This window comes from Gallus gallus, chromosome 2, assembly GCF_016699485.2.
Source record: "Gallus gallus isolate bGalGal1 chromosome 2, bGalGal1.mat.broiler.GRCg7b, whole genome shotgun sequence".
NCBI classification, from domain to species: domain Eukaryota; kingdom Metazoa; phylum Chordata; class Aves; order Galliformes; family Phasianidae; genus Gallus; species Gallus gallus.
The window spans coordinates 25,931,021-25,943,513 of record NC_052533.1 but is presented as its reverse complement, the minus strand read 5'-3'; the positions used below and the strand labels follow the sequence as shown (position 1 = coordinate 25,943,513).

The following is a 12,493-nucleotide window of genomic DNA, read 5'->3' as shown; positions in this document are numbered from 1 at the left end:
AAAAATACAGCATAGCTAATCACTAAGTAAATTATCTTGTCCTCTCTGTCTGTTAAGACATCCTACAAGTCCATTCTCAAAAACAAAACTCTATAGTTTCTTCATCAATATTTCAGTTGTGTTTATCACAACTGCAATTTGATGCTCCGCAAACCTTTTCATATGACAATATCCTGCACAGGAAAGAAACAGTGGAAGAGGAAACAAATTATAGAAAGACGGGGAAATAACAAGTTGCAAATACAACATTTTAGAACACCTAATAGATGCATTTATATAAATCATCACATGACTTAAATAGAGCTCCTACTGACCTCAATTAGAATAACAGTACATAGTATTTCTGCAAGTCAGACTTGATGCTCAACAACAAAAAAAATCCCAAACATTTATAAATGCCCCTAAAAATGAAGGTCTGGGAGACTTTTAGCAGAAGTAGTGACAGAATTCAGCTCTTGAAGGCTGAATTCAACTATATGCTTCTTAGTTACGCTGAGAAAGAGGTTCAGCCCTTAAATTCACATATCATGCTTGTTCAGGGACCAACTTTAGAAACAATTAATGAAGAAACAATGAAAGAGGAGCTAGAAAAAAAATTACTTAGAATTAAAATAATACAGAGCCAATAGGCCTGGAATTATTTCCATTAAATTATTTGACAATAATATAACAGTTCTACAATCAATTCCCTTAAACAGATGTTATAATTTTTCTTTAGAATAGAGAAGTCAATAATTGCCTGTTGGTGTAACCTAAACCCAAAAGAAAATAACACAGTAAGTAAAGGGCGTATTTCCTACTGAAAATTTTGCAGTGAAAATGGATGCTAAGCTGTTAGAAATACTTCCTGTAATGAAAGAGTCACTGAGACATCAGGATTCTGAATACAAAAATTCAACCATTATAATTCCTTCCTATAAATACTAAACAACAACTTATCAAATCCTTACTGCATCACATATTCCCAGAAATCTGATAGAACATGCATAGAAATTTTAATGTTCAGGGTTCAGTCCTCCTAGACTTGCACACTATCATCTACTCCCACATATCACTTAACATCCTTAAGCTCATACATATGGATGCAACAAAATCAGCAGGGAGTAAACAACTTCAGAACTATTTTAATTCAGTGTTTAGATAGTCCTTGAACTTTTAGCTGTCAAATTCACTTCTTTTTTAAATTTAAAAATTTCAACTTATAGCTGCATTTATGAATCAAATAAAACATGCAATGCAGAGCAGTAGAATTATCATAGATAAGGAATCTTCCTGAGCCATAAGTAGACTCTTAATGTTCATTTTCAATGTAGAAATATCACCTGCGCCCCTATTTATTTATTCCCCTCTATAAGTAAATTGTGCAATGAAATTCTGAACTCAAAGAACCACCAAATACTGTATATATACAGACCCTGATTTGCAACATGGAGCCCACTGAAAGAAGGAAAAGAACAATAACCCTGACTCTAATGGAGAACTACATATTGCGCTTTGAAGGCTAAATCCTGCAGAGAGCAAAAGGAAGATCTGTTGTCTATCAGTATCCTATCAACAGCAATTCAGAATTCATCTGGTATGTGTTTGTGTGTGTACACCATTTTTTTTCCCCCTACACATATAGTATACATACATATGTAAAATTTTGAAGTGATCAATTTTATCTAAGTGCCTTTCTTTCAGTATGTCTTCCATATACTCCGAATGGATTAAGTACAAAAAAAGTTAAGGGTATTTTATACCAGCCTCTTTTAAAATCATCACAGATGCCCTATTTCAAATATCCTGCAGCTATCCAAATGAACTGTACAAGAACAACTTCTCATCCAGTTTAAGAAGTTATACATTTAGTAACTTCCTACTCCTCCTATTCCAGCTCCTCCAAACCCTCACAAAGTTTTCCCTCCACACTAAAGACAATGTTTGAAAAAAAACTGTAAAACATCCAACACTGTTGTTTCAAAAACATTTTCACTTAATGTCCCGTTTGACTAAGGAAAAAGAAGCTATACAAGACAACCAAACACAGAAGAGTAACCCATTGGGTTTTTCCCTATTATACAGTTGAGTCCATTCAGTATGGACTTAAAAAAGATTCAACTTTCCCAAATTGCAAATGAAGTTGAACCACTCTCAGTGGTAGACACTGATCCCCTAAGTGTACATACATATTCTAAAAGTTGAGGAGGGCATTAACCACAAAATAGTCCTCTCCATCCATCCAAAGTTGAGACAAAAAGCTTTCTTTACTTCTAAGTAATGAATGATAGTTTTCTTATCAAATAATACATTATTCTGGATTACATGTCCATGTTCCATACTCTACTTCCACTCTTCTTTTTCCCTTAAATGCAACCTACATTACTAATGCAAAATAGAGAGATTTTATTTGGGACCTAAAGGAGGGATAAAAAAAAATCCCAAAGCAGAATAATAGAAGCGAACAAAAAAAAGCTTTTAAAACTGGTGAAATGATCACTACGCTTTTCTTAAGTTCATTAGTACATAAGATCTTCATAGATGATAAAAATAAATAAGTTTTTACATGGAGATTGGGAATATTTTTGCAAGATAAAGTCACATGAAAACATAGATCAACGTCTCCAGTACAGAAAGAAGAAAGTGCAGTTCTTTGACAAGGTGTCATAATGCTTCCCTTACAACTTAAATACACTGTTTTTCTTTGCCTGTTTCCCTGAGCATGACGTAAAACAACCAGCATGCAGCTTTTAACAATCACAGTCCTGCCCCTTTTCTCCCCCTCCTCTCTCTCTCTCTCTCTCTCTCTCTCTCCAGAGCTCAATTTATTCAGCTTCTTCTCTACTTTCAGCTTCTGTGGATGTTCATTCAGATAGAGGAATGCACAGAGAAGAGCACTAAATGAAAACATCCCAAAGCAAGGAATTCTGGTATGAAATGCCTACATATTTCTGCACAACTATCACAGAGCACACCCTATGTCTGTTGTAAAAAATATTAACAATAACAATATAGAATAAAAACTTGAAAATATTATCCTTCTGTTTAAGATTTTCACTCAGAGTGGAATTACCCTTGAGAAGTCAGGCAGGTTCCTCAGTCCTCAACAAATTACTATCTAGACTTATTCAAAACAAAATGGCTTTACAGCAGTTACTCCAATACCAAAAGAAGCTAAAGTTTCCAAAGTTGTCTTTAGACTGAAGAATTAAAAAGCAACAGACATAGCCATGATAGCGCAGAAGCTGCTGAAATGCTTCTACCAAAACTTATTAAATAACAGCTTTCCACTGGGAAAGATTTATTTTCAACTGAAGCACCGTATGTTTTATTTGATCAGTTGTTTCCTATCTGCAGCATGGAATCTTCAGTTATCCAACTGAAGCACTTCCAGCAGCTAGCTCCAAGTCCCAGCAGCTCACTAATACCCCTCTATCTCCTGCATGACATTAAACGAGCAACCGTAAAGCAAAAATGAGGTAATTCTCAACAGAAGCGATGAAGAAACATATTTACCTGAAGCATCTCCAACTTTAAAATCACTGTCATCAGAGCTATCATAATCTAAAGCTTCCAGCAGGGAAGCCGCCAGAGGCTTCACTTGTCTCCTCTTCGAGCTGCGGTCCACTGCAGAAAGAAGCACAGTACTCCTATTAGACGGCACAATGAACACGCAGTGTGGTTAGACGTGCGGCGTTAACCCGACGAGGCAGCCCGCACACGAGTACTGCCGGCACCGGCATCACCCCGCCAGGGACGGGGGAATCCCTCACACTCCGGGCACGGCACCGCGGGCAGCCGGCACCGGCACCACCCCGGGCCCGGGCTGGCGGAGGGAGCCGCTTCCTTGCAGCACCTCCAGGCAGGCGTTCCGCCATCCAGCGCCGGAGACACGGCACGGCAGAGGGAGGACGAGGACCCGATCCGCCCGGCACCCCGGAGAGATGCTGGGCTGCCCCCGTCCCGCCGAGCACCTCCGCGCTCTCCCCGGGGAAAGGGCGGGAGGAGCCGCTGAGAAGCACTTACTAAAGGCTGTGCAGGTAAGCGGCGGCGAGCGGGAATGCGTCCAGGCGGCGGCAGCGCGGCGCCGCCTTAGCCCCTCGGGTGCGGACCGCTGAGCCTCGGACCCCCTCGCCAGACAATGGGCACGGCGGCGACCCGGATGCAGACCCTCGCCCGCCCGTCGTCGGCCCAACAGCGCATGTGCGGAAGCGCTGCGCCTGCGCGTAGCGAGGTGAAGGCGAGGAGGGGGCGGACGCCGCCCGTAGTCCGCCCGGTTGCAGGCAGGAGCCTCACCTCCGCGTCTGGAGGGCGGGGGCTCCGTGGAGCTGGGTGTGAGGTGATATCTCCGTGTGGAACGGCGGGGTTGCATGCGCGTTCACAGCGTGGCTTTCGGAATTCTGTTGATTGGGAAGAGCACCTCAACAGAAATCACTAGGGTGTCCTCGGTTCCCCTGTGTGGAGGATTGTTTTTGTTAAACAGCGGTGCTAAGTACGCAGAGAGCGTACGTGGTTAGTCTTCCTCCTTTGAGTACACCATTCCTCACTCTGTTTTTATCACGCCTACTCAAATACACTCTCTACCCAGTCAGTCTAGGGTTCCCTTCAAATTCTGATCACCTTCCTGTTCCCGTAGGGGTTGCGTATGTCCTAGCTTTTCATAGAATCATAGAATCATAGAATCGCTAAGGTTGGAAAAGACCCACAGGATCATTCCTGGAGTGTTTTTTTTTTCTTTTTTTTTCTTTTTCTTTTTTTTTGTTTGTTTGTTTGTTTGTTTTTCTTTTTTTTTTTTTTTTTCACTGTTAATTGATATCCCCATCCTGCTTCACATATAATTTTAGCCCTAATATGACAAGTAAAGGGGCTTGGCCCCTTCATCTGTTAGCCTGTACTGGCATGTGCAGCCACAACTGGCAGGATAACTCAGAAAGATTACAGGGAAAGGTGGAGAAAGACCACTACAGAGTGATAGACAAACTTTTAATTCCTTTAAACATGAAAGTTGATGTACATCAGAGAGTATGGATCATCCAGGTTTTGATTCAGCTTGCTGGGGTGGTCTGCCATGCTAGGACCATTCCAGTTCTTATCTGCGCAGGCCTGGTAAGTCCAGGTGACCCAGAAGAAGCTGATATGGCTGCTTGCCCTCCTCTTCATCAGACTCACTGTCTGGACATGCCTTCACCTACTCATGCTCCTTCCCATGACTCTCAGCCTATCTGCTTTATCTCAGCACCTAGCCGCAATTACTCTTTCCTTTCTCAAATCTCTTTTTCTCCTTTCTCCATTTTTCCTCCTCTAAAGGAATATTCACACTTATTTTTATTTCTGAAAATTTCATACACGTTTTTTGTTGTCTTCTGTAGTCAGCTTTCATGCTTCATCCTCATTCATCAACAGGAAAAAAAAAAAAACAACCCAGATCAATAAAAGTACAAGAAGTGTAAAGTACTTAATATTTATTCACTGTTTCCTCAAGCTTCTGAGCACTACAAAGATAGGACTTAGCAGCAAGTCCTTCTAATTCAGTAATTATGAGTATATAAAACTTATAGCAGAGAAAATAGCTTAAAAAAAAACACAGTCTGTGATATTATTCTGTGGAAGCTTCTGGCTATTATATGGCAAGTACCCCTTAGTAGATTTTAACCTCCTTTAGTTGATTCAGATTGTTTCAAGTAAAGGGAAAAGAAAGGAGGGTTCATGCTCCAAATGAAAGAAGCCTTCAGAGGAAATGTCTGATCTTCATATTCTTGCAAAGCCTTTGTCAATCCCAGCAGATAGCCAAGTATATTAAAATGTGCAGCTGCCTTCCAGATTCAAGAAATAAGGTGTTAATGGCGCACTGCTGGGAGCTGGGCACTGTAGATGCCCATGAAATAGATGGTAAGTGTTGTCAGTTTAGCACCTTTGAATACTACTCTCGTACACACACACACACAAAAAAATATCTTAAAAGGTAATTTTTAGAGCAGAATTATAAGGAGCTGAAATAGCACATCCACTATGAAAATGTCATGGCAACTCCATCACTAGCACAACGTCTAAAAAATTTCTAGAAATACTTTGGTATATCAGGTCAAGTCAAATACATCAGGTCTTTCAATTATCTCCACATTCCAATGCTTCTCTCCAGCTCTGTACTTCAGTGCGCAGCCGGCTGCAAAAGCAGGTGTCTGAATCTCCATTTCAGTGCCACTCTTCAACTGCTAGAGAAGGAGAGAAAATAATATGTTCTAACTGTACTTTTGCCCTAAGAAAAAAGAAGCTTTGTCGTGCTTCTGTAAAGACAATTTTAGAGGGAGTTATACAATACCAAATCAGCAGAGAATATGGTTGTATTCACATAAATTGACTTAAAAATATCATCTTTAGTTTAATGAAAGTGTCATGTTTTCAAAGAAAGAAATACAATAATACAACATTTCCTCACCTAGAGAATAAACTGAAGAAAAGGTATGTTTTTATCTCATCCATCAACTGTGAATGGAGATATAATATTATGAGGAACTGTATCTATTTTTTTTTTTCCTGTCAGTGAGCAGACAGTTAAAGCCATGACCTACCTGTCTAAATCCAAACAGCAAACTCTTTTTTTATCCATCAAAACATCACCATCTGTAGTAGGGAGACTGACCTTTTCAAGTACCTTCCCAAAGCGAATTGTTCCAGCTTTCACTCTTTAACTTCACCATTACAGCAAGCACCTCATTGTGATCTCTGCTCTTTCATCTCATATTTTATGGCAAAATATAAAAAGACTGAATCAGATATATTTGCTATTTTAAATCACAAAGAGAGGAAAATCAGCATCGATAGTCTATGAACAGTAAGACTTTGAAATAATAAACTACACATTTCTACAAGGTTTACTGCAGTCAAATACTGCCAGCAATGTTCCCTTCATGTACACCAATATTTCATGCACTCCTTAAGCCAGTCTCAGTCTCATTTGATTAATTATGGATTTTGTTGATTATGTGGTGCTCATGTTGTAAAAGATCTGAGAAAAGTAAAAATTGTTCATACATATCTGCAATAGAAAACTTTCTGAAATATAAATAAATAAAGTGTTAAGATTGCAAGGGTTAAGAAATATTAGAAATAGAGCTACTTATACCTTTAGTTCTGTGGGAACTGACACACAAAGTAATGTGTGTCTTCCTTCATTTTTAGATAGAGCTTTGCCCCATTCCCAATTTTACTTGCTGGTATGGGGTGCAGGTGTTAAACCCGAGGACTGGCAAAGACAGATTTGTCTATTTCTGCTTCAGACAGGTCCTGTGTAAGTCGCCCATGCTCAAATGGAGGCTCACAGGCAGTCAACTCCTATTCTCTGTTCCCAGTGCTAAAACGCAGACCTCAGCATGCCTCTGTGTGGAGTTCTAGTCCTGCAGCTCCTCCACCAAATCATTATTTTAACTTAATAAAAAGGCCATTTTGTAGATCTTTGTCATCTCAAGCTTGACAAAGCTAAAGCAGAGACCTTCCTCCTTTCCCCTGGGTCACTTACCTCCTTTTGCAGTCACAGTGACACTACCCCTGTCACTCATGTGCATGCAGAGGACGTTATCTTCAACTCAGACCTCGCTGCAGATTCTGCCACTAAAGGCATGTCTTAAAGATTCAGTGCAAAACACATCTAGTGTGCAGCTTTCCCATCTCCCTGTTTAGCAAAAAATCATGTCTAGGCTCATCTCCCTTCTCATTTACATCAATATTCCTTTGTCTGATATTTGAAAATGCAATTCTGATGTTGCCATATATTTTGTAATGATTTTTTCTCAGCTTCTACCATGTTCCTTTTCCATTTTATCCCTCCAGTGATTTCCCCTCCTCTGCTGCATCTGTCATAAATTACTTGGGTCTGATTTCAATACACTTCACAGATTACTCTTTCTTTTGTCTGCCATTTATTTATGGCAGATGGCATTTGACATACATATTTGTTTTGTACAGTGTATTGCCTCCTGTTCTCTGTTACATTTTAAGACAACCATTTTTTTTTCCAGGCATCCTTCATACTCAGAATGTGTTCCATGTAAATACCTGCAAACTCAGTTTGTGTTTCCTCTCAAAACACCCTTCTACCACCATGCTTCCCAAATATGCTGTAAGGTTCAATGGATGCTGTCTCTCATATTGTCTCACAGTTTACATTTACTGTTCTGTCATTGCCGTCCCTTTCTGTTTTTTGTCCTGTGCTTACATTCCAAATCTGTTTGGAATAGTATTATTTACTATTATTTATTTATTACTCAGTATTTCCATTTTTGCATTGTTTTTGTCTCTATGATTTATGTGATGCAGCAAAACGTTGAGTCAGGATTAAAGCTTGTAGTCATAAAAACTATAAAAGGAGTAGTAAGAATTCTTATTTAACATTTTCATTTTAATATAATTTTATTTGGTTTGCAGACAGCAAGCTCATCAAATAAGGGATTTTTTTTTTTTTTACTGTTAAGTGTATATAATTTAGCCATATAATAAAGAATAATAATTAATAAGACATAAATATTAAAGCATTAGACTATAGAGGTGTTGTATTGGTTCCGATTCAGAGAAAGACAGGGAAAAGCAGGTACAGAACAAGTATATATGATACTTTCTACTGATTTCCCAGATTCCAATTATTTTCAGCTTTGAGACTTTCTTGATCCAGGTGTGCATTGTCCATTTAGTGGCCTGTAATGAACCTTTCTTCTGAGAATCTTTCTCGTAAGAATATTTTTTATGACATCATTTGGCACAGAATTCCATAGAATTGTCTATGAATCTACCATCCTGTGTATGGAAACAGTATTGTTTTGCATGTTTTGAATTTGGCTTTTATGATGCTCTGTTCCATCTGTCATCTCCTCCCTGTTCCAGGCTGAGGAATCCCAGCCCCCTCAGTCACTGCTGACAGGGAAATTGTTTCATGTCTTTGGTAATTCTTGTTTTCCTTCCATGAGTTTTTTTTTTTTTTTTTTTTTTCCAGACTTAATACGTAGGTTACTCCAAAAGTAATGCCTCTGATTTATTTCTGTGGAAACTGCGATAGATACAAAGAGCACAGTAACACTGATAGAACAAATTATCAGCTACAAAACACTATGTTTCAACATAGGCACCATGCTTTGCTACACATTTTTGCCAGCCATGAACAAGTTACTGCATGTTGCGCTTGTAAAATCTGCGCCAGTGGAGGTGACCTACTGTTTCACAGTATTTTACCACCCACTGCCTCCCTGTGTTCGTATCCACTGCCTGGTCTCCATAAGCATTCAGCAAGTGTTGATGAATGTCAATGGATGCAATTTTTTCTGCATCGAGGAATTCAGTGACACACCTTTGCTTCATACACACTTCCATGTCAGATGCCATTCTGTCAGACTGCCGCTCTGCTGCCGTATGTCACACAGGAACAAAATGTAACACAACATTGGCAGGAAGGTTCAACCTCTACTGCCCTACCAGCAATATCCTTCTCTGATGTCGTAGGCCATCGTAGTGAAATAGAAAGCTTTACTTTTAGATCAGCACTCGTACATCCCTTCTGTAAAGAAAGAAAGAACAGAACTGAAATGCAGATAAATTGTGCATTTATTCAGTCATCTAAGGACATTTTCTGGTTTCTTCTCTCTTCCTTTCCTAGTAATTTTTAAGATTTTTTTTACCTTTGAGATATGGAGTAGGTGCTGACTGCTACGCAGCACTGAACCAACACTTTCATGAAACAAATTCCAAGGTCCTGTTCTTCAAATGAGATCGGTTGGCTCAGAGTCTATCATTTCATTTGTGAAGTTAGGATTGCTTTTCCCCAGGATCATCAATTTCTTTACATTTATCTACACTGCATTTCACTTCCTTTGCATTTATCTTGATTGAATTTCATCTGGTATTTTATTTACTGCCCAGTCCCACAAGAGAGTATTTCAACTGTTCCATGCATAAGTTATTTCAGAATTCTTGCAGTTGCGGTGGTTTCTTAGTATCTTATCTCAGTATTTTATCTTTTTTCTTAATATTTTAATAATAAGCTTCCTCACATTATCTAAGATTCTCACTAAGGTGGTTAATTTGTTCACTTTATTTGATTCTGATTTCTTGAAAATACAGATACTTGGCACTGGGCACAATTTATTCTATTTCATGTATATTTTCTGTCTTAATATTACAGTGTTCCACTGATTATCTTCTCCCCAGAAGTCTGTTATGCCTTCTTTTTGGTGTGTGTAAGGGAGGACATTCCTGTTCCCCCCATCTTATTTTTGAATCTTCTGGCATTTATATATGTGCCTGTCTGTTGTTCCCACTTTGGGAAGTCATTTATGTAACACACATGTAATAATTACATCCTTTAACTCATCCAGTACTGTAAAATACAGAGCTTAGATGACTTCATTTTCAGCCAGCAGCACTGTTGCAGAACAATATGTTCTTGTGCATTTTTGTCTCTTTCACTGTTTCTGTTTTAAACACTCAAGTATCACTTTCTAGACGTACGGTGCCAAACTAAACATCACACAGTATTCACTTTGTTAGTGCCTACACATATAGGCTCTTCCTGGAGGAGTTCAGCCACCCATGCTTAAGCCCAGCAGCAATGTGGTGCAGCCTTGCAGACTTGGATCAGACTCTGGAGAAAAGCTGTGAGAGACAGTCTGAACAATCCTTGCTGGGGAGCGAGCCCTTGGCTCTGAAGCAGCATTAAGCTCAGCTCTTAGTCATGGATCCTGCCTGAACAGTGACTGCTTGCCTGTGCCTGACCTTGTTCCTCATTGGTCTTATCCCACTGACTCCCTGCCTGTTGCTATGTACTTGGCTGGAATCATCAGACATCTGGCTGACCCTGGTGACCATCACGTGCACTTTTTCTCTGCTAGCACTGTGGCACTGTGTCATCCCTGCCTTGTCACCATTAGATCCTGGCTCACCTTCCCTTACACAGCAACTCCCTCTTGCAGCTCCCTAACATCTCATTCAGCTGAATTTCAGATAAAGCACTCCCTTCATCCTGAAATTATCCTCAATTCATAATGGACCTGTATTCTTCCTCCTTGTACCATCCAGTCAAGATAACGAAAGTCTCTCTTTCTACCTCTTCCCATGGTGCCACAAAGGGCAAGGAATCATTTTACAGAATACTGTCACACAAACCTTAGTCTTCAATTTCCTTCTCATTTGCCTAAATGTTCTTCCCTTTATCATTCTGGTGCACCACAGCCAGTTACCCTTTCCCTGCACTCATTAGAAGCCTATTTACTAAATGGATTTGCTGTATGGTAGGTACTATAGAAGCCTGCAAGCCTCTCAGGGTCATAGACCCAGACATCTGTATGTGCAATAATAGATTATTCCACCAATACCTTTTTCTTGTTGGGAAAAAAGTTACGTGCAATGCAAATAAAGAATGTCGTTCCATTCTTTTTTAATAATCAAGATTCACTCCTTCTTAACAAGCTATGAAAAATGTGAGCATAAGCCAGCAATTCCCAGTGACTTCAGGGGGCTCTGGCTCAGACTTTCAATGACACTGGCTGATACACTTTTTGCAGACCCAGTCCTTCATCCACCATGTCATTGTGGTGGTGTTCTGAAAAAATCTGGGATGTAAAGAACATCTGCTACAACAAACATAAAAAGCACAGACCTGCTGTTAATAATGGGAAATATTCTAAGGGCTTGGATTTAGAAAAAAAGTTAATTAATTTTTGAAGAATAATTGCTTGGATTGCACGTGTCAATGACCCTTCTCACATAAAGCTTTTCCAATACAATCTTGTTTCAGTCTCACTGAGGACAAAAGATGCTTCAGCTGCACTGACAAAAATCTTTATGAATTGCTATAAATTCTCCTGAAGGGGGTTCTGTAGCTTCCTTTTAAATTCTATTTAGTTATTATCTGTAAACAAAAGAAGCTGAGCTGGCCTGGTTTGGATTTGTATGAAAAATTATAATGAAATAATAAAACCAGTAAGCAATAAAGAATGGAAATAACTGCTTTTAATGTCCTCCGTTAAATGTAATTGTGACATTTAGGAATCTATTTGCTTCTTTCTCTAATATTAACTATTTCACTGATTAGCAGAATGTGAGGCAAAAATCCAGAAAACATCTTTTATTATCACAGAATGTACAGGAACTAATCTATTTTTGTCAAATTATGGAGGTTTTTCTTGAAAAATGTTTTTGAGAATTTGAGTTGATTTAAGATCGAATTCATTACAAAAGAAAAGTCATTCAGTTATGCTAATGTCTCACTTCATCATGACATTTATACAGTTTTCTTTGTGTTTTAGAAAAGTCTCCAAGACATGTCTTTGTTAAGGTACTGTCAGCATACGGCAAAAATACTGGCACCTTGCCTGGGAAGTGCAGCAAGACTTGATAGATCTCATCTCATTCTGTGGCTGGGGAGAAAATAGACCACAGTGAAGGCCAGTCATATGGCCAGTGACCATCAGCTGCTTGGCAAGAAGGACAACTTCCTTGAAGCAGATGTGAGAAGGTGAACTGATTTTGCACG

At 39.3% G+C, this 12,493-nt stretch overlaps 1 protein-coding gene across 6 annotated transcripts in view; it reads right to left on the bottom strand.

Moving 5' to 3' along the window:
• The window catches only part of PHF14 (PHD finger protein 14), a 155,108-nt gene extending 150,665 nt beyond the window's left edge, over positions 1–4,443 (bottom strand). For 5 of the 6 annotated variants that reach the window (XR_003073554.3, XM_015281402.3, XM_015281401.3 and 2 more), the window contains exons 1-2: positions 4,006–4,443; positions 3,496–3,606 (exon numbers count right to left, since the gene is read on the bottom strand). Coding sequence is in view for 5 of the 6 variants with exons in the window: in XM_015281402.3 (XP_015136888.1) it covers positions 3,496–3,606; positions 4,006–4,351 (457 nt within the window). In the remaining variant the exon portion in view is untranslated. The remainder of the gene's footprint in view (positions 1–3,495; positions 3,607–4,005) is intronic. The other variant, NM_001012856.4, reaches the window with a different exon arrangement.
• Positions 4,444–12,493: the final 8,050 nt, after the last annotated feature.